Source organism: Bombus pascuorum, chromosome 7, assembly GCF_905332965.1.
Source record: "Bombus pascuorum chromosome 7, iyBomPasc1.1, whole genome shotgun sequence".
In the NCBI taxonomy this organism is placed as follows: Eukaryota; Metazoa; Arthropoda; class Insecta; order Hymenoptera; family Apidae; genus Bombus; species Bombus pascuorum.
The window spans coordinates 8,482,986-8,505,238 of record NC_083494.1 but is presented as its reverse complement, the minus strand read 5'-3'; the positions used below and the strand labels follow the sequence as shown (position 1 = coordinate 8,505,238).

At 44.3% G+C, this 22,253-nt stretch overlaps 1 protein-coding gene across 3 annotated transcripts in view; it reads left to right on the top strand.

Moving 5' to 3' along the window:
- Positions 1 to 222: 222 nt before the first annotated feature.
- The window catches only part of LOC132908504 (zinc finger protein 768-like), a 37,418-nt gene continuing 15,387 nt past the window's right edge, over positions 223 to 22,253 (top strand). The window contains exon 1 of one of the 3 annotated variants that reach the window (XM_060962543.1): positions 223 to 1,786. In XM_060962543.1, coding sequence (XP_060818526.1) covers positions 1,684 to 1,786 — 103 coding nt within the window. In that variant the 5' untranslated portion in view covers positions 223 to 1,683. Of the gene's footprint in view, positions 1,787 to 1,819; positions 4,676 to 22,253 lie in introns of those variants that run through there. The other 2 variants (XM_060962540.1, XM_060962541.1) reach the window with 2 other exon arrangements.

The following is a 22,253-nucleotide window of genomic DNA, read 5'->3' as shown; positions in this document are numbered from 1 at the left end:
TCTGAGTTTCGCCGCCCTTGGACTCCATCGCCGATTTCTAGGCCGATCTCGTACGATCGGTACCGGGGGAAAGGTGGATTTATACCGGAGAACGAGAAAACGAACGTTCTCCGCCTGGCGGTTCCGCTCAATGAGAAGAAAGTTAGTTTCATTTTGCACATTCTTTTTTTCTCCAACGGGAATTTTAATGAATTTCAAGTAACGCGAATAGATCGACGATTAAGTTCTTTCCACGCGGGATATCTGCTTACGCGAGTGGGTAATTTTCGAAAATTACTTGGAACCGGTCCTCCCCGTGGCCGTAGTTGGATCACGGGCCAGAAGGGAACCGTGATACACACCAGGACTCGGACCAATCTGTAATTGACTCACGAACAAAGTATAAATTCGCTACCATCCAATTAACGACAAAATCAAGAGAGGAACTCGTTGACCGGCAATCGTCTGCATGCGAGGCCGTTCGGAAATTTTGCCCGTCACGCTACCCCAATTTGCCCGTACCGGTTGCAAGCCACCCGGAGGACCAAAGTGGAGACCAAAGGGGACACGGAGAACAAGGGAGAGATATCTAGGGGTTCTCCCTACTCGGCTTTCTCTTTCTCTCTCTCTCTCTCTCTCTTTTTCTTTCTCTTTATCGAAGGTGGCGTGTGTATACGTGGAAGAAGGAAGAATCGTCGGGTTTAACGCGCGCGGACGGAACCGGAGCCGCGTGAATCCGCCCCTGCCGCCATCACCACTGGTTCGACGCCGGCACCTTCTCCGCTCGTCCTCTCCCGACGACGGTGTCTACCATCCCAAAGCCGAACCAGTCCAGAAATCCCCACTCCGGGAGCGCGCACCGCGGCGACGGAAGTGTGGCAACGCTGCAGCTCGCCAGTGTCTCGGTCTTGGCGAGTTACTCGGGGGGGCTCAGGCCGAGTCTACCGAGTTTGTGTCTACCGGCGCGGGTAACCCGAAAGCGAGTGTGCCGAGGATCAAAGTCGCGGGCCTCTAGCCGGCATGCGAGACCGTCTCGCTGCTTGAAGGCCGTAACCGGGAAAAACGTGATCGAAAGGGAGGACCGGTCGAGGAGGAGAGAAAAAGGGACAAAGGAAAAGAGAACCGAAGAAAGGGAAAAACGAAAAGAAAAAACGAAAGAACGGAGGAAAGAGAAAAAGGAAGGAAAAATTAACAGTTGCGTTTTTTTTTCTGGCTCCTGGTACCGGGAAGTTTTTTTCACGGCCGCGACCATCGGGAAACGATCTCGTGTCACAACGGAGGGATCGCGACGTGGTAGAGAAAAAGAACGACAGAGGAGACGGAAGAAGAGAAAAGAAAGGAAAAAACGACAGGAACGAGAGCCACAGACGGGACACACGTTTCGCGCGTTTGTCGTTCGTCACGTCACATCTTGCCCGCCGTGATCACGCGAACGTGCGCGCTTCGAATCTACATTACGTTCTATACGACACCTAACCACCTACGTGCACGCGTCTGTACGTACGCGGGACGGACACGCGCGTGTATACGTGTACGTGAATATCGTCCGCATAAAAGACGTGGAAGGAGGAACAGAGAAAAAAGAAAAAAGAAAAAGATATATATTTATATATACATATATATATACACATATATATATACATTACGTGTATATATATATATACGTACACGGTGACAAAACGCGTGACGAAAAAAACAGTGTAAATGGCGCTCTCCGCACAGAACCAGTCGACGTCGTACGTGAACTTATATTACTCGATCGTCCAACGTGCGGCGACACGCTACTTTAAGGAATATTACAACTCCGGTGAGTACCAGCAACTACGATCGTGTGTCATCTACGGATACTATTATTCTACGAATCGAAATCGTCGCCGCTGTCCCTCCCCCACCCTCTCAACCCCAGCCCCAAAAAAAATAATCGATCACAGTCGTTTTATTTAACTACGACCACGTATCATTCCCGTGAACAAAAAATCACACGCATCGAATCGTTTGGCCACCTGTGCGTCGTCCACGTTTTGCCAAAACTACGTCATCGCGAGCGCGCGCTGTATACGCGCGGTTTCGAATTTTCCCGCCCTCCCTCCTTCCCTCGCTCAGGCTCACTGCAACACGCTTGCACGATCTACACCTACACGTACTTCTACACCCGCGTACACCATCATACACGCGTTTTCCATCTCTGTCCGAACCTCGCGCCAACTCGCTATCCTCTCCCTCCTGATCCCACCGACTCCCCCATACAATGTATACACACGCGTGCACACACGAAACATCGCGGCGTGTACACACGGGACAAAGACAGAGACTACCGTGCCGGCACCTACTAACGGATAAGTGCTCTTCCAACACCGATTAAAACACGCCGCCGGCTAGACACGTGCCCGCTTCTAAACTCGTGTGTGCTCCTATAGTAATAGTACTGCGATAGCTGAGATCGAGAGAGAACGAACGAGAGTTAGCGCGCTGCCGAACGACCCACGTTTCCCCCGGTGTGCAAAAATCGCGTCGACGTTGGTCATCTTCGTGGAGAACAGTGTTCCGAAAACGAAAAAGAAAAGAGAAAAATACGAACGGTATTAGAACACGAAAGGGATGGCACAGTCGGGGAATCGTGAAGAAACCTCGGCGAACGGTACGATCTCTTCCGAAGAGAAAAGAAAAAAAGATAAAAGGAAGAATAGAATGGAGAAACCAGGGGGGAGGGGAAATTAAAAAAGGAAAAGAAAAAAAGAAAGAAACGGGAGAACCGTGAAGAATCTCGGTATCCGTCGGTGTGATCGTGTCCGCTTGGACGATTTGCAAAACCCGAGAAAGGAAAAAGTGTGTGAGAGAAAGAGTGCGAGGAGAGAGGGGGAGGGGGGGAAATCGGGAGGAAGAGCAAGCGAGAGGCGTAGGGAAGTTGGTAGGGAGATAGAGACGGAAAGAAAGAGACGAAACGTGTGCGAGCGAAAGAGTTAGAGATCGCGGCATAAGAGCGAGCGAGGAAGAGAGAGCGTGCTGATCCGCAAAATACGGTCTCGTTACACTATCGTCGGTGTTGGGTCATCTAATCGCCTCTGAAATTATCGTCTCGCCAGTACAGAGTGACGAAACACGCTCTCTCCGGGAGCAATCAGTTTTCGAGGGTACTGGTTTCGTGGTGCTTGGACGATCTCGAGCCGCGCGGCGCGGAGTCCTTCGGATGCTGATCGTTCTGATCGTGGTTTGTTACCGAGAGTCCGTGTTCCGTTTCGTTTTCGTGTGTCACGTTGATCGTCGCCCCCTTGGTGTATACACACACACGCGCGCACACACACATACATACATACACCCACACACCCACACACACACATATACACGCGGACTCGTTGTCTGGTCCGACCGATCGCTACCGGGCCTGGTCAAGGTGAACATTGCTGACGGGAGGAGAGAAATTGCGCGATGATCGCGGTGCTCGTGACCGAGAGAGAACGGCCCTCGTGAGATCTCAGCCAGCGATGATCGTACGAGATTCGCGACCGTGGTGCCCGTGAGACGATTCCGAACGTCTCATTCTACTTAAACGTTCTCGCATGCGTTTTCTTGTGTATACGCGGTAGAGTCGCAATGTTCAACGTGATCGAATGCCGATCGACGTCGATATGTTTGGTCGTGCGGGTGTTTGGATCGGTTCGTTTGCATCGACTGCGCGATACGTGAACGAAATCAGTGATCAGTTGTTCATCGAACGCCGCCGGTCGATCGTGTGCCAGCGAACAACGCTCGTGGAAATGGACGATCCTCGTAGTACGTTGAGAAAGAGAGTTCTGTTTCATCGCGGTTGTTCGAGTGTTCTTGTCGCTGTTCGATTGAACGACGCCGACGACGAGGAAGCGCGCTCCACGTCGTTTGAATATCGTGTTGCGCTTACGCTACCTCGGGTCTCGTGTTCGCGTTAAATGTCCAACCGGGAGTTTCCAGCTTGTATTTCGTAGCGATGAACGTTTCGCAGCGAGGCATTGTACTCGGTGATCTCGTGGATCGTTTCGTCTTTGGGATGTACGCGCAAAGTTTCCTACCGTCTAAAATCTGACTTTCGCGCGGAGATACTTGTTCCAGCGAGTATTAATCGTCTACTTAACTCCGCCGGTGTCGATCGTTGGACATTTAATGTTTTCGAGGAGACGAGGATAGTGCGTGGTGCAACTGACTGCAAGAAACAACATTCTCGAAACAACCTTTTCGATAAAACCTTCTCGATAAAACCTTCTCGTGACCGGTAATTCTCTTCGTTCGCTCCCTCCATTCGATCTATGAAGCGTCGAATTGTAATCTAGTTTCGCGAAAAAAAAAAAAATACAACGAAGAGGCAGAGAAAAAAAATACGAACGAACGAAGAGAGAGAGAGAAAGAAAGAAAAGGTGGGAGAAAAAGAGAGAGAGAGAGAGAGAGAGAGAAAGCTATCGAGCGTGGCATGAGCGAACGTTATCTCTGCTGTAGGTTTATCGCGATATTCCTCTTTGGCGTCGTCATCGAAACAGGATCATTTTCGCCGGTTGACATGACGAGGATATCGCCATCGGTTGGTGATCCCGGATCGTTATTGGACAGTATAAAGTCAATCGCGGCGAATAACACGATTGGTTCTCGTTTAGCTCCGCTAACCCGGCTCCCCGACTTGGACCAGCAGGACTACACATGATCGGTCTGTGGAACTTTGCTTATTTCAGAGGTACTTGTCCCACGTTCAACTTTTCAATCGACGCGAATATAATCCTGTTATCCTTTCTTTCCCCCCTCGCGTCGTCTTCTTTTATATTCGATCGACTTTAAACCAGCTGCGCACAGTAGAAACTTATCGAACTCGCGTCCGACTTGTGCTCCCATTTGCATACAATTATTAAACGCGCGATAAAACACGCGGCCGAACGGGCTTCGTCGATGTTACGATTTGAGATCCGCGAAATTGCATAAAATTCTATTAGCTAACAATTGAAATCCATCGAATCGAAACAAGTATTTTCTGCCCCTTCCGATTTCCTGAAGACGAAAAAAAGAAAGAAAAAGAGAAAATGAATCGGTGATTCGGTATTCATCACAATTCGCGGCAACGACAATCAGAGCCGCGCGTGTATATTTGGAGAATAAACGTCAACGGGTTTATCGTGTGACTTCTGACGATAAGAGGAGCGAGCGAGCGTTGCTCCGTATCAACGGGAACGTAAGAATCGACGCTGCGTGTTTGCGTGCAGAAAATCAACGATCGCCTCACGATGGCAGGCTGATCCAGTGTCTCGTCGTGAAACCACTTTTCTCGACTTTTCTCCCTTCATTGATTTCCCAAATCCGACGAAATTTTGGAAACGATCGTTCGAGGCCAACTGATTCGGTATGAATCGTTGATTTGTCTGGCAGCAGAGCGAATGGTGCCAAAAACGCGATTGTCTCTATCGTCGCTACGATCTCGTTTAACCTTGCCAGTGTTGGACTTGCAAGTAGCAGACGACCGCGAAAGAACAAGCTGGTTGAAGTTGGTGCTGGTGTTGGTGTGTCTTGGTGTTTTCGTTTCGCCTAACGATTCCGATAAGCCAGCTGTTATTCAGGTACAGGCGACGGACTCCGAAGTGTGGCGCGCGTTAAAAGAACGCGCGTGGATGCCGCGCGATAGAAGCGGAAAGGAAGGAAAAGGGGGTTCGATCGAACGGAATAAAGTTAGTTCGGCGTCTCGTGTACATCGCTGCCGCCGTCTTGCCGAGAGGCGACGAAACGAAACGCGGGATAGCGTGAAAGAAAAAGGTGTCGTGGAATCCTTTCTACCGTGCACAGCCTTTCACCGATGAGGACTCTTGGTATTCGTTCGAGCTATTCGAAAATTTATCACCACTGTAAATATCGCGCTCGCTCGAAAAGGGAAAAAAAGATATCGATAGACGTACGTATAAAGCTATATATGTACATGCTTCTATGAATTCGTTTTACGCGCGACTCCAAGATAAATTCGGAATCGAAGGTAGTAAAATCGAGATTCGTCGATTCCTCGTCGAAAGAGAGTCGGCGGTCCCCTCCCGCGCGCGTTTCGCGCTCGCGATTCGATCGACAAAAGTATTAAAAAACAAAGCTCCTACAGGATGGAATAATAAAAGATAGGACAAAGCCGGAGGAGGGAAAAAACTAAAAAAAAAAAAAAAAAAAAAAAAAAATTCTACGCGACGTTTCGGCCGTTCGTCAATGCGTGGTGCAACAACGGAGGGCTCGCGGGGGTTGCCTCGACGAGCGTTAACGCGCTCGCGTGTATACTCCCGTCTCGTTTCTGTCTATTTTTCTGAAAACAAACATTCGATCTGACGAGCTATATAACACCGATGGAATACTAGAGAAGGACCACTCGTTCCTCGAGCACCCTTCGCGCCGCCATCGCGGAAAGTTATGTTTTTGTTGCGCTCGATTCGTGTTTTTTCGTCTCTTTTCCTTCCACGCGCGCGCACACGCTCATCGGTCCCTTCAGCCCCGCTCGATACGAAAATGGGCCGCAGGTATTCCCTCTGACACTCGATAAATAGCGAGGAATGTTTGCTCTTGCAAATGAATGTTTTCCGCGAGCCACGAGTGATTTTAACTCCTGAGTGCGCGTCCTGCCAATACGTTGTTCCCCCCGCGTCGCGTGAACGCGAGCGCTCTTTTCTCATCCCCTTCTCATGCCCGAACCGCGCGCTCGCCTACGTCAGGAATAACAGAATCGGCCTGCCTAATCTGCCAAATCCGCCAACGATTTACCATCTCTTTTTCCATCGCAGTCACACGCTATCGTTCCGAGAATTTGTTGAGTTAAGTTAATCGAGAAGGAACGTCGAATAACGTTCAATAATCGTGAATGATTCGAGTTGCGTGTTTGCAAAATTACGAATGTTTACGAATGCGCGGCGATTTTCTTCGAGACATGGCGAACAATGGACGCATTCTGGTGCCGTTTTATCGGCTAAACTTAGCCCCGACGCACACGATCGTTCCAACGTTAAAAGGGACTTATGAATGATTCCTTGTAAATAATCGTTTCGTCCCGGGTGTTGCGAGCCTCGTTCCGTCTCGCCGCGGACGTGTATTTCTTGGCTCGACTCGACGACCAAACATCTTTCACAGGGACCGTACTGGAATTTTCGTCCCGTTAAATCAGCAAAGACACCCTTTAGTTAAACTTCTTCCTTTGCCACGCTCGTTTCCGCGATGCAGGTGCCGAGAGACGATCGTACTTTTCCTCGTCTCCGGTTTATGATAAATATATGATGAACGATAGTAGATAGAACGTGGACGTTACTGTTGTCAAAGATGTGCGTATGTCTTCTGAAACTATATAATAAACGCCCAGTCATTTTGACAGATTCGTCAGTTCTTTTCGTAATACGCGTGCCCAATCCATCTTACAGAAGATTCATTCATCAAAAATTCTCCTCAAGTCCCCATTGCGAGGGAAAGAGAAATACAAGTTCACAGTCTCGTCCGTCTCTTCCTTAACTGTTTCGATTCGCGTGAAATTTGATAGCAATAAAACAAGCAGCTTCGTTTCCCCCTTCCAAAAATTGTTTCCCATTGCATCATTCCGTAAGATTAGAAACGAAAGGATCAATCAGCTTCTCGTTCTTACCCCATGCTCCACATATCTACTGGTATTTATGTGCGTTCTCGAGGGAATCGTCGGCATGAATGAAAACGGCTGGAAAGCAAACAAACCGATCGTTCCTCGCGATTGCAATATTTGCAGCAGGTGCAGGTGTTACGGGTGCGATTAACTCGCCCCCCTCCCCTTTGATTCTGTGTATAACCCTGTAGAACGAAAGAAGGCGCGCTATCGGCTGGTAAACGGCCATTTCTGTTTCTGCTCACGCGGCGAAAGTTCAATATGCCGAGTCGCGTGCAGCCGCGGGTATTGTTATCCGCGTACGATTAAATCAGCCGCGTTCACGGAGAATCTTAAGCGCGAGCCACGACGTGGCCGCGCAAGGACGCGACAAAATAACCGATCCTCCGACGCGCAGGAATGGAAATCAGCCTTATCCCAGCCGGCAAACAGAAGCTGTCTTCTACCTGATAACTCATTTCTATCGTGACACTGTCGTCGCGACGAGTATTGTCGCGGGAAGAGGCTAATTGAATCAACAAACTATCGTGCTTTCGCTTGCGCGTCGATGAACCTTTTTCTCAACTGCTGCGTGTATTTTTTGCAGAAACGAGATGAATACAGGAAGTGCATAACATTCATATGCATATGAATTTACACGTGTTTTTTTTTTTTTTTTTTTTTTTTTTTTTGAATATGTATATCTGTATAGCAATGCATTCTAACGTTTGGAAGTATGTGTACAAATCTCTCTATCGAGGTTCTATTTCAGACGCAAATTTCTCAAAACCTGCTGTCTCGTAACGTCAAATAGCACACGTGACAGGGATTACAGATTCGATTCGATAAAGATAGAATATATTCGCGATAAAGTTCGATTTGAACTCTAACTTCAGCTTGAATTTTTTACATGGGAGATTCCCGATATACATATTAGGTATATTTTAATGTTATCTCGTTTGACAGCAGTAGCTTTGAATATTCGAATATTTAAGGCTTGCTTAAATATATAACTACTCAAAATCATAACGTAAGAATGGCAGATATATTTTCATTTGTACCACTTTACCTCTACACGCTTTAAATTGATTTTCAAATAGAAATTGAGCGATTCGTTATCTTATGTGTGTGTAAGTGTTCTAAAAACGTTTACAATATCTCAAAATAATTCTTTCTCTCAAAGTAAATTTCTCTGAAAGTAAACTTCTTTAGTTTAGTTACTTATATCGTGTTTTTCTATATCTTAATTAAGGGGTAATTATTCCATTTAGTAGAATTTCCAGAGGATTATTAGTTGATTCCAAATTACATCGTTTTCGTTTCCCGCAAACACATCGATGAATCTTCTTTCAACTTCTAAAAGCAGTTCTTTGTTTTTCGTTCTCCTATAACGCGTCTCTCGGAATGTGATTTTGCTGCGATCAAAGACGAGAGTTAAAAGAACGACGTCGATCGTCGAGCATCGTCGATGGTTTATACGATTGCTGGTTAAATCGTGAGAAAGTCGCGATAAGAGCAAGTTAGAGTCGTCGAATTTGGTCGACGAAGCGGTGGCCCACGATAAACTGACCTTAATCTTCTCATAAAGTTTTCATGAGCGTTACACCGCGGCTACCGCGTCCTGTCCGTCGCTGCAACTTGCGAAAACAGTGTTCCTCCGAGTGTTCTTCCTCCCCTTCGCGGCGAGAAAGCGGCGGACGTCGAGAGGAATACGGGCAATATCCTCGATGCCACGCCGGACCAATAATTTGTCGACGGATGCAGAACACGCGTCTAATATCACGCGGATCGAGTTTTCTCCTTGGTCGCAGCATCCGATATTTTTTTTTATTGTACGCATATCGAGACAGCGCCTTCACTCTGAGCCCGCGAACTCGCTTTCACTCGCTCAATTAAGCGAGCGCTTTCGAGACCAGAAATATTCTAGATATTGCCCGATTTTCGCCACTGAGCTTGATTCGGTGGAAATTTAAAAAATCTGTGCGAAGTTATTGGATATTTTATATTTAATCATAGCAACTTTCTTTTGGGTGGATTCGAAACGATTCGACTATGAAAAAAGGCCAGCGATTGCTAAAATGTCTAAAACGAGTTTCTCCGTATGTCGAATAATCCTCATTCTGAATATTTTATATTTTGGTTTTATTTAATGAAGCTAGCGATATTTACTGTTCAATAAGCTATAGAAGTTTATTGCTTCAATTTGTTACAAATTAGCTATTTAACGGATACTATCTTTTTTCGTATTTCTAGTAATAGTTTTAATTAGAGAAACCATTCGATTTAACAAGCCTTTTTTTTGCAGAAAGAAACGTCTGTCGTTTGATAAAGGAGAAACTAATTATAAGTTTCTAATTGATAACTGATAACAGAGTTTATAGATGTGGAATAATTTGAAACGTCTTTGAGTGATATAAAATTAGAGGTGTCGCAGGTTTACGTCTTTATTGGAATAAAAGAGGGAGATTTGATTAATGTAGGTAGTCTTGTCGCTTCGTACGATGGCGTGTCCCTTTCAATTTCAGATTGACTTTCAAGTGTGTTTCTGCGAATTAATTCGAATCGAAGGAAACGAGGGTAAAGCTATTCGAACAGTGGTTCAAAGTGATGCTATTGGCCGCAACGAAGTTTGCTTTCTTTACCCTGGACTTGAACTTCTCGCAGCCGTTTATTTTTTTCCAGATCGATCCGAGCGAAGCACCGTGATAAAGTCGATAAAGTTTCTGAACTGTTGGAAAGCGGTAATTGAATAATTACAAACAATGTAATGGATCGCGGTTTGTCCGGCGTTAAGAGACGCAAAATTATCCGCCAGCATTTAAACACCGGGAACGCTACGTGAAATTTCATATTAAACCGAACGAATCTCGCCCGAACAATTTTTCCGAATAATGCGTCCGTCGAAAGTTGTAACTGGTTCAAGTGGAACGCACAAGAGGGAAACGTTTAACCTTGCTGTTCAGTTTAAATCTATTTGACCCGAAATAATTTTCATTTATTCGCGGAAAAACTGGTGGAAAATCCGTTCCGACAGTTTCATCTCTTGATCTTTTTCTGGCATCTTCGCTTTGACAGGAAAAAAAGAAAAAAAAAAGAGAAAGAAACGAACGATCAGATGAAAAAGCAAACGGATCGAATGTCACGAAAATCATATTCGAGTGAAATGGATTCGAGTAAATCGGCAGTGGTACGAGTTGCTGAACAAAGAAAGCAAACTGTCTAACCATTAGTATCTGATCATTGACACCGTTCGCAACTTCCAGCAGCGTTGCCTTCGAACAACTGTTCAAACACGAGTTATACAATTCCGTCAGACACGTCGGATTATGCATTCGTCGATACCTGTCCCTATCTAAATTCTAAAATATCCCATTCGGTCCTACTTCGTACAAATCGATCGGTCAGTCACATGTCTGTCGTGGAAACGAGACGTCTACCATTCGAGTCTATCGTGTCTGTAGCAATCGCAGAAAAACATCAGTCTGCGATACCTTTATCCTTCCTATCCAGCGTTTGTAGCAAAACGACTTTCGTTTGCCGGTGAAAGAGCCTTTCGAGTCGCGATACTCGTAGTGTGGGAATCCCACGCCTTCGCGAAAAATTTACCCGTTCAACACCCTCGTTCCTCTGAATATCTGTCGAAGAAATTAAGACGGTCAGACAGAGAAAAAATATATATGTAAAAAAAAATTTTTATTAGAAACGCGAAAGATGAATGAAAAAGGGAAATAAAATATTCGAGGGGAATTGCAATGGGCGGCGCGCGTCGTAACGAAGTGCAGGCAGGCGGTGTTCGGGGCATTCGAGAATCGACGGGATCGACCTGGCGACTTAAATCTGCAAGCTGCTACGGGAGGAAAAATCTTTAAAAATGCTGTCTGACGAAAAAAGCGCGCATGCGTAACCACGAGCCATTTCCTTCTTTCTCTTTCTGTCCCTGGTGCTCTCTCGCTCTCTCCGTTCCACTCTCTGTTCCCCTCAGCCACGTTCTCCCTTTTCCACCCCCCCCTTTATATGTATATACGTACGTACGTGTGTATCTCTACGTACATGTGCACGCGTGTGCTCGTTGTGTGGCGTTTTCCTTCCTCTACGTCTCTCTTTACGCGCTCCTCGCCGCCAAAACAAATCGTAAAGACGCCTTCTACCGTCGTAATCGCGCAGTCATTTCCGAAAAATCAATGACCACTCGCCGAGCACATGATTTCCTTCCTTTCGGACGGGCTACGATAATAACTGTACCCGGGGCGCCACGAAATTTCTCTGTCGAGGCATAAAATCGAATTCGAAGACACTCTCTCGTCATCCCGCCACTCTTTTTCCATCACTCGTTTACGTTTTCGTTTTCGTTCTCGTTTTTCTTCTCCTCTTCTCTTCCTTCTCTTAGCTTTCCCCGTTTTTCTCCACTCCTCTTCCTCCTTCTCACGAGTCACCCGTCTTTCATCCCCATCTGGAAGCCCTTTGTAAAGCAACGGGACGCGGTCTCGTTCGTTTTTCTTTCTCCTTCTTTTTCCCCTTTTTCTTCTCTTTTTCGGGTTCAATGATATCGTCGAGGCGGGCGGCTGTGTCAAATGGGACGCTTCTTACATTGTGACGAGCCACTCGAGCGATTCCGGATCCCCTTGTCTTGGCGGGAAATCGAATTCGAAAATCCTCCTATCCTCACCGTTTTCGTTTCGTACACCCTCAAGAATCTGTTCTGCGGCTGCTATGTTGCTTCTTCCATTGTACTATATGGCAATAAAATATTATCACTGACAATCAACAGTGCATTCGACGATACTTTCCAGACTCCGTATGCTCTAAACAATTGTTATCGCTTGTTCTTAGCTTGCCAATTTTCCCAACAACCTCTCGTTCTTTTTACACGCTTTTCACGACGCATAAATAGTTTACGTTCGTAATATAGCTTGCTAAATCAAACGAAGATTCACTTTGTCTCCGATCGGCAATTATCGCGCTTTAGCCTTTAGCATTCAATGAACTTGGCAAGTTGACAACGTTAACTGTACCATAGACGGAAAAGGCATCGGGCACGTCCAATCTGCGGGTTGCAGGTGTAGCTTTCGTCAAGATCGATGTAATTATATCGCGAATTATTCATAAGCCGATTGTTCTCTCGGTGTACAAAAGTTCGATGAAAGTGATAAGTAACTGCCTCGTTTCCATTGATAAATCAACTATTCGCTGATTTCTTATTTACAATGGATATTTCTAATTTGCGAACGAGTAATCTATCGTCTCTTCAAAATATCGAAACCACTGATCGATGATTATTTAAACGCCCGCAGTAACACACGTACTCGTGAATGTATTATATAAAATATTTAAAAATTTCCACAATGTTAATGTATAAATAACGCTAACGATGTATCTGATCGTGTCCAAGGAAAGACGTGACAGTCCCTTCTTTTTTGAGCAGGGACGTTATTAAATTCGAAGGGAAATGATTTTTCAGCGAAAAAGCAAAGGGAGGAAGGAAGGAAGGAAGGTTGAAACCTCGAATTACAATAAAGGACCGTTCCCGTCGGGAAGGAAAGGAACGAACGAACGAACGAAACAATAGAGGCAACGTCTTCTCTTTCGAAAAAAGGATGCAGATTAAGAATTCATATTCCCTGAATACGGAGGAAATCTTTGAACGCGTCTCTCGCGTAATTAGCCATTCCGTTTCTTTTCTAGAGATTCCTCCGCGAACCACGCGATTCCGTTGACACAAGTGTCGAGCCAAGTGTTCCTTCCGGTTGTTCGTTGGACAAAGCGCGAGTAGAACGAGCACGATCGAGAGATCTGTAAAAAGATCCGCAAGAAGCAACAGAGTTCGACGAACTAGAAAATTCTGACCCTTTCCTTTGCTTCTCTCTCTTGCTTCGCTACGAAATACCATCTCTCGATCGAACTATGCCAATTCCGCTGCCACACGTATGAAAGTTTATCGAAAATTCAAAAAATGATCTTGAGAAAGAAAATCTCCTACAGAGGATAGGCGTCCCGAGATGAATAGGTTTAGGCTGATTGTCGGCACAGACGATGCACGTTGTCACGAATTTCTAACAGTTGGGCGATACAATTTGACGTCTAACGGCTGATACAGATCGCAAAGGGATTGGACATTGTTGGGATTTCGCAACGGTGACACGATACAATTGATAGCTTTATATTTCTAATAGCGTAAAATTGTATACTCGTACGTATCGAGCTTTGCATTCTCTGCGATATTGCAACGAATGTGTAGAATTCGATGGATGTATAATAGCAAATAGAACAAAAGCTATAGAAAATAGAGAAATGGTAGATGTGTAAAGTGCCGGTACACACAAACTGTATACAACGATCTTCTAATTATCCTAAGTAATATATTTCTAATATCACGACGCATAGAAATGTGTAATGCTACCCTAAATAAGATTACGAGCATCGAAGAAAAGCGTTCAGCGAAGAATAACAGTGGGTTGAGCGTTGTGCAGACGACGAAGAATAAATTTCGTTTGAAATAAGTATTTTTCGAAACTTCGTTGCGGCGAAGTGCACTTTGGCGACAGGACCGCGCGAAAATCTTCCTGGATGAACGATTAAGCGTAGAAGAGAGGATGGATGAGAGGAAAAACCTTATTGTCGCCGCGGTCGACTCGACGATAAGTCGACAACCGCGTATCATGCGTGAGTGCGAGTATCCTCGATAGCTCGTCTTATCGGCTCAGTATTTTCCATGCAGAGTTTCGAGAATGAACTTCGAACCAGTGAAAAATTAGAATTAAACAGTATTGTTTCGTTTTGCGTTTTATGGAAAATTTGCTCGATGTTTTGTGAAATTCGCCGTGAAAGTATGTAGATGTTTGAATCGTAAGGAGTACGAGAAAGAAAAGTGTTGTTCACGCTTCTAAGACGGAATTTTTTATCGTGAATTCATAGCAATTCGTCGTGTGTGCTGAACAGCTCGCCTCGTTTCACTGTCCAATTCATCTTGTTAACCGCACCGCTACGAGCGTCTATTCGCCGAAAGATTGTGGCTAACTGCGGCACGACCTTTGCGTTGCCGCGAAAAATACCGTCGACCTTTAAATCGACTATTCTCGAGGCCGCCGTTTTATTTTTTTTTTTCTCCCTCTGCTGATTTTATTTGTCGCTGTTGCCCCTATTTCGGTGTCGCTTCATTAGCGGTGATTTCGAATTTATAAGGCGGGAATCGGAACGAATCGTCGCTCGATAATTCAATGATCGTTAACAGACTGGAAAAACTGTGCCGAATTTGTGTCGAATCGTTGGTACAGCGTATTGACACGGGGATTCGATTAAAAGGCTGATTAAAACAAAAAGAGAAGGGAAAAAAGGGGGGAGAAAAAGGGAGGGACAAGGAAGAGAACGGTCGGGAAAAAGGACAGATTCCCTGACTCTCCTGTCTGTTCGGTCTGGATGCGGGCGCAATTTGCAAAATCAATGAAACGCGGCGAAATATTAATGCGCCTCGAATGCTGCTGCGTTCCCGATCGAAATCTCGTTAAAGAATCATCCGGTTTACGTTGGCCGTTCGCATAGAAGAATCGGTTAATACCGCCGATTTCCCCCATAAAAACTGAACGAAATAATGGCGCGACGTAGACAAATAATCGCTTTATTTCGTTGTCATCGTGGCTGGCTGCGCGCGTTCAGACCCTTCTTTTCTCACTCTAGACAAGCTATTGACTCCCGATGCGCAAACAGGCCACGATCAACACCATCTGAAAATTTAATTGAACGAGAAAGAACCGTCCCACGGGACGTTTTAAGTTAACCCTGCCTCGCGCGATTCGATGCCGCCGGGGTTGACTTATTTCGAGCGATGCTTCAAGGAAATGGAGAGACGAGAGAAGTATGTATCGAGCGGTCAATCTTCGATGGTTTTTCCAAAAATATTATTTCACATCTCGCTGCAGTCTTCAGGAATATGTTATACTCGTTTTAACGTTATATATAGAAGGTAACGTGAATCGGTCGTCGCGATACTTAACACCGATAAAATTTTCGTTCCAAGTATCCTCTTGTTAAACTAACAGCTTAAAATATGTCGTACCGCGTATGATTCTAGTTTTCGTAGAACTAGCTGTGACTAACAAGGAGATGGCAAGAACTGCGAAATCTCGAATGGCTCGAGCGTATATTCGATGCTGTAGGTTGACGGTGAAACAGTTCCGAATGGACCAGAGTACATGGCCCTTTGTTTTCAAAGAAATTTATAAACTTTCTTCGTGTCTTTATAAATTCTCGTGACATCGATCTCACGTTTTTCTTGATAATAAATCTTGGTAATTTATTTTGATGAATTTTACATTACCATTTCTCTGTATTTTTACACTTTTGCGGTTGGAAATTGTAAGAAAAACACTTGAAACATAAAAAACTGCCTCATCACGAGCACAATTTCTCGATTAATTTTTCGAAAACAAAGAGCCACGCACTGAAATCCTTTCCAGGTTGCTCTACCATCGATCTAAACCATCAAATTCATATTACAGCCAACTGATTCAAGATTTCGCAGTTCTTGTCGTCTCCTTTATGAAGTTCGATCGAAACGAACGAACATATCGAGAGAGAGATAAGATAATAAATAACGATAGGAATTCTTATGAAAAATAACGAACTGGCCTGTTTTACTCCAATAGTCCGACTGTTAATAACGTACAAAAATTTAATAACCTACATTCGCTCGAATCGACTTAGTTGAAACGCGAATAGAGAAGCTCAACGAGAAAGCGGGAATTAGCTAAACAGAGCAATCGTCGCGACTTATTTACATGCGTAAACGTCGATCGGGAAGCACGGAGAAAACAGTAGGTTCTTTACGATGAAACCGTCAACGGAGTCCTCCAATAACGCGACGTAATAGCGTGTTACCGGGCTTTCCTCGACAATAAAGTTGCGGAGCCGCCTCGTGTTTTGTCTACGCCTCGTACGCAGCGAACAGACGAGAGCTTTTTCTCCAGAGCTCCGGGTAACTCTAACGACCGATTCAATCGCTTTACGTTCCTCGTTCCAGGAACGAGCGCGCGCGCGCGCGCGTTCCCTTCGCGCGAGCCACACCGAAAAAAAGAAGTGGAACGCATTTCGCCATGAATAACGACGTAGCGGAACTTTCACTCGCCGTGATAATGCCTGGCTTGGCTGCCTTCGTGGATCAACCATCGATACATCTCGTGATCCGCCTTGTCGACGATCATTAGCATACGCGAGCCTTGCCACGCCGTTTGTATCGTATTGTAAAACTCAATCGTAAACGTGTTGCTCGAGACGTGTCCCTTGTTCCTTTCGATGGTTCACCCGTCATCGTTCAACATGTGTATTAACCTTGGAACATCTTGTAGGAAGGGGAGAGACCTGTTCGAATCTATTAGTTCGAAAGGATTGCTTTTCATCCGGAAAATCTTCAACTCTTTAAAAGGAACTCTGGTATCGATATTAGAGGCAAATAGTCGCATACGTATATAAGTTCAACTGCCAGAGGTTTTAATACACTCTCGTTGCGTGTGTATCTCGTTGCGAGGACGACAATAGCGAAACGACAGACTGAGATAAGTTGGAGGATCAGTCGATCGAAAGAAAACCGAATGATAGGCGTACGAATGCTATAGAGCACGCTTCCTTTCAAGATTTGTAAGAAATATTTGAACGTTTCTTTTGCCAAAATGTACTATTCAAACTCTGCTAAATTAGTACATACGGATTTATTACAATTTGCGAAATATTTGTTGAAAGTACGATACGACGAACCGACGTAGCTTGCAGAGCCGGCGCTCGTCCCGATCTTCCGTATGTGATTCTATTATTCTGAAGAATTCACACACGGGCCGCGGTTTCGAAGAAAAGATTTATAATGATCGTTGCACAACTATGAAAGTTTCTTTTCCACGATTTTCACGGAACTTACGACACCAGTGACATTCCCCATCGCGACTCGATATTTACGAGGATCGATGCCAGCATGGCAGTCCGGTTTGATATTTATTTATACGAGGATCTAGAGCGGGGGTCTTCTAATTTATCGGCGAAACAGCCGAAGCCAGGCCATATTTTTATCGCGGACGTTTAATTTCGTAGAAATTCCTTCGCCGGCAAACCGGTTGCACGCCAAAACGTCATTCAGAGACCGCGAGACCGGTCCTAGGGCGTGGGGGATTCCCCAGCGTGGACGTGCGCGTTTCTTTTTGATTGTCCTTTGCAAAAAACCTCGCGATTCCGTACAACAGGTACTGTTCCTGTTTCCTGAACGTGGAACGGGAGTCGAGCGGATCAAGCAGATTCGGACCGTACCGGGTCAGACGCGCGAAGTGCGTCGTAATCCAGTGACAGTCGTTTACAAGCGGAAAATATTAAAGGAAACTTAGATTCGAGTTATGAGAATCCTGTTTCTCCGGATGTTAACTAAAACGAAAACGACGTCGTTCGTGTATCTAGGTACCTGGACGAGAAACGTCGTATCCTGTCGTTTGGTAATACAATTTAAGAGCTACTTATTTTTATCGCAGAACGTACTTTTACAATTCCGTGAGTTTCTCGATGAATTTTTTTATCGAACGTTCAGAGGAATGACGTGCTTTTTTTTTTTTTTTAATCTTCGTCGATGTCCATTTCGCAGATTTAAATTGTCAAATCGTACGATTATAATCAATGGACGAAGATATATAGAATGCGTATGATACGAAAGAAAGTAGAAAATATCCAAAAAGTATTCTCACTGATATTTAACGGATGAAACAAATTGTACGTTAAATAAAAATTTGAATTTCCATAAACATGCACAATCGAAAGCGAGACTTTTGAAGCGTCGCAAATATTAGCAGACTGTTTGAGTGGCCTGGATATAACGTTATCCAGAGATAATCTAACGATATAACGCGAATCTTTCGACTAGAGAGTCGATAAAGAATTTTTTGCTCGTCGAAAAATAGCAACGTTAGCCAATAGGAAAAAAAAAAACGTAGATTTTGAATCGCGTATAAATATTTAACTGCGCACTAGGATACCCGAGCGATTAAAACAGCCTATAACAAGACGAAAGCCCAGTTAAATTATTCTCTGACGTGACGTCAAAGCATACCTCATATAGCAACAGGATGAAAGAATGTTATCCTTGCCGTGAAAGCAAAGGGTTGCTGAAGCACGACAATTGATTACCCTCAGACCGTGAAGTGGCTTCGAAATACCATCACCTGCTCGAACAATCGTTGTCTCATAATCTGTACCTTTCTTTTACATCAGCCGTCTTTCACCTCGTACATCATTCTTCGTACACGCGGCCCTCTAATCTCCAGTAATCATCGAATCTTCGTGGCAGACCGTATCCTTCGGCGTTAACGTTAATTAGTTGAAAACGTTCGGTATCAGATGGAGAGTACGACGAAGCCACGGAACACGGTTGGCCTGTCGTTTTCGTCTCGCCATTCGACGACCAGAAAAAACCGGATGAATTCGTACTTTCCGTGGTGGTCGGGGCAATTATTTTTGCGCAGTCTGATGTATCGCGTAGAAGGCGTGCTCGCGGAGAGAAAGCACGATAGATATAACCGCGAAATACCGAGAGCCTCGGATACCGGATATTGTAAACCGACCTTCACCGCGAAATCTGTATATCAACCTTCGGCAAGGCGGCCGCGGCAACTGCGTGACGGAAGGCGCCTCGTTTAAAATTGCACGACCCCGTTCGCCGCCAATGTCGTCGTGCTCCAACTCACCGCCACTATCTCGCTTACGGCTTATCTGAAAATTCGGGAAAAATGCCGAGCAACCTGTTTCCCGTTAGGCGAGAGACCGTTCCGCTCAATGAAGTATCGCTCGAATGGATGTTGCTAATGAGAACTGGCTGCAGATCGAGAAACGCCTCTTGCGAAACATCCGATGCCGAGGAAATATAATATAAAATCCAGCTACTGTACAAATACTGTATCGTTAATTTTCTACCGACATGTTATTCCCTTTTGATCTTCATAATATATGTAAATATGGTATATAGGATTCTTTAAAATAATTATCCCATGTTAGAGAATTTCTTTGGAAATGTCTGATAGTTTATGAAACGACGCGGAAGAAGTTTAGTATAAAGCCATATAAAGGAATTTTCTAATAATATTTCTATTATGGCACACGCGAGAGCATATAAGATTTTTCAACGCGATTATCCACTCTTACGAGTCTCTCGTAGTTTCCTGGAATCGCATGAGATATCACGACGTATGAAATGAATTATGCAAACGTGGATTCAGATAAAGAATTCAAAGTCATGGTTATCGAAGACGAATATTCTGATAAATCCACGTATATACCGTTTACCTTAAAAGACGAGCATTAAGATCGGATTAACGCTAGTAGAGATATTCGATTCGAACAGAAAATCAGCGGGTTTATCGGCGCCGCCAGTTTATTGTTTCGATAGACATTTCCACCGGATAGTTTTCTTCTTCTTCTTCGTCGACTTGTTGTCCGTTATCTGAGAGTTTTATCGCGTCTAAAAACACGCGCGGTACGTCACTTCTCGATAGCCAAAAGTGTCGACGCGTTGTCGATATATTATGCATGTAAACAATTTCTTCGAAACATTAATATGTATATATAATTGATGTAATTTCCATACCATTCTGTACATTTTCCCAACGATCAATCAACTCGATCGTTCCTGAGTCATACAAATTAATTCACGAAATTATTTGTTAGTTCTCGAAGGCGTTACACTTTCCTTGTTTTGTAAAATATATTACAAAACAAAGAAGTGTATAAAGTTATATTTATATCGTTTATGAAATAAAAAATTATCCGGCTGAAATAGAAAATTCGTTTAATCATCTGGAAATATTAAATTTACATTGACAGCAAAATCTCTTATAAATTGTAAGCTTAAAAATCTCTATAACAGTATCACAAATACAAGGAATATTTTAATTATTCATGACGAATCGAGATGAAGATTCTGATATTTTTACTAGATACATACTTGACATTGAACGTAGCGTAATTTATAGCAAATATGTTCTTCTTTAACAGGATTGTTTGCTTGCCAAATTCAAACTTTAAAGAAACGAAATTCCTTACGTGTATAGTAATCGGAGGAATCGTTTCGAAAGTCGCACCCGAACGAAGAATGAAAAAGGAGGGAGAAGAGTCACAAATCTTTCGTTTTGCGTCCTCGCGATTCCTATTTCCGACTCGCGTCTCCTCAATGCAAATCGCGCGACTTGTTTATTGATTACGAGACACCGGTGTAAATACATAGGTATATTTATATACATGCATGCACACACGTGTATCTACTCGTGTGTATATTCGTGCAAACTCATTAACGTAATTAATGATACGGGAGACCGTTTCAGTAACAGCCGGCGGAATAAATAAGCGATAATGTTATGTAGATGCAGGCGATCAATCCTGACGTCGCGCGATAAGGAAGCGAAAAAAAGATGGAAAAGGGGTGGAAGGGAAAAAAATGAATCGTTGCTGTGCATCGTTTCTTGCCTCGCCAATCTTTCAAGTCGTCCCATTGCAGCTCCAACTTCATCGGTACGAATCAATGATCGCGTTTACGACAATTGTTCTTTTTTTTCTTTTCGTCTTTCCTCTCTTTTCGCTGCTTTTCTTTTCGTTCGTTTCTCGTTCGTGAAAGAAATTCGAGCGAAACTAAATGGAGACTACGTAACAGAGCGGAGGAAAGCTTTGTATACATATGTTTACGAGGTAAATCCGTGTGAAAATGGCGCACCGTTTGAGGTGAATATTTGATAGGTATAGAGGGGATGGATTAAATGGCCGTTGGGTTTTACGGGATCGAAAACATGATTAAAAAGGTGCGACGTATGGAAAACCAGGCTCGTTCGTTTGATATAATGTTACTTGACGAATGATCCATTAAATCGAAAAGCCTGATCGAATTTAACGAACGTTTCGTAACGCTTCATTTTTCTATGCTGAATTAAAACGATTCTTCGCATTGACATGACTGAGAGAATGCATGGAAATTAAAATTTCCTTGCCAAAAAATCGCTCGAACGTGGCAACGTTTTCCAGCTTTCGAGGCATTCCTCGACGTTCAAACATAAATCAGATCGATCCTCGAGCAGCAGATTCCGTGATCGCGAGCGTACATCAGCTGCCAAGCAGCCGTATCAAAAGACATATATAACAATCGAGCGTGATGAACAGCGGCAAACTCGTTCCTTTCATTTGCGCCCAGGGAAAAAGGCAGCGTTTCCAGATAGAGACGGAAAGACAGAGAAAGGATGGTTGCACGTACAATTTGGATTAATCGCTGGATCCGTGGAATCGGCCGCGATTCCACGTTAATGGCCAAGTCGTCATGGATCAACGATGATACCCTTTAACGTTCGTAAAATATAATTCTCGTTACCTTTAAACACGTACGCGTCCCGTGTAAAATATTTCCATTCGATAATTCTTCAATATCCGATACTTCCACGATTTCGAAATTGAATATCGAATAAAGCTTGCAGAGTGTAGAGTGGCCTGTCGATAAGAATCTTTCCAACGTCTTTCCATATCAAATTCTATCGGGTGCCATTTCAAACGGCTCACCCAAGTTTCACGTTCGAATTCATCTTTCCTAAAATCTCAGACATTCGCAGCGAGGCTCGTTGAAAATTCTCGTAATACGCCGGCAGTTCGTTTCCCGCGACGTTATTGCAACAATTAGCGCTCGCGGTCTGGCTGTCCGCGCGACGTC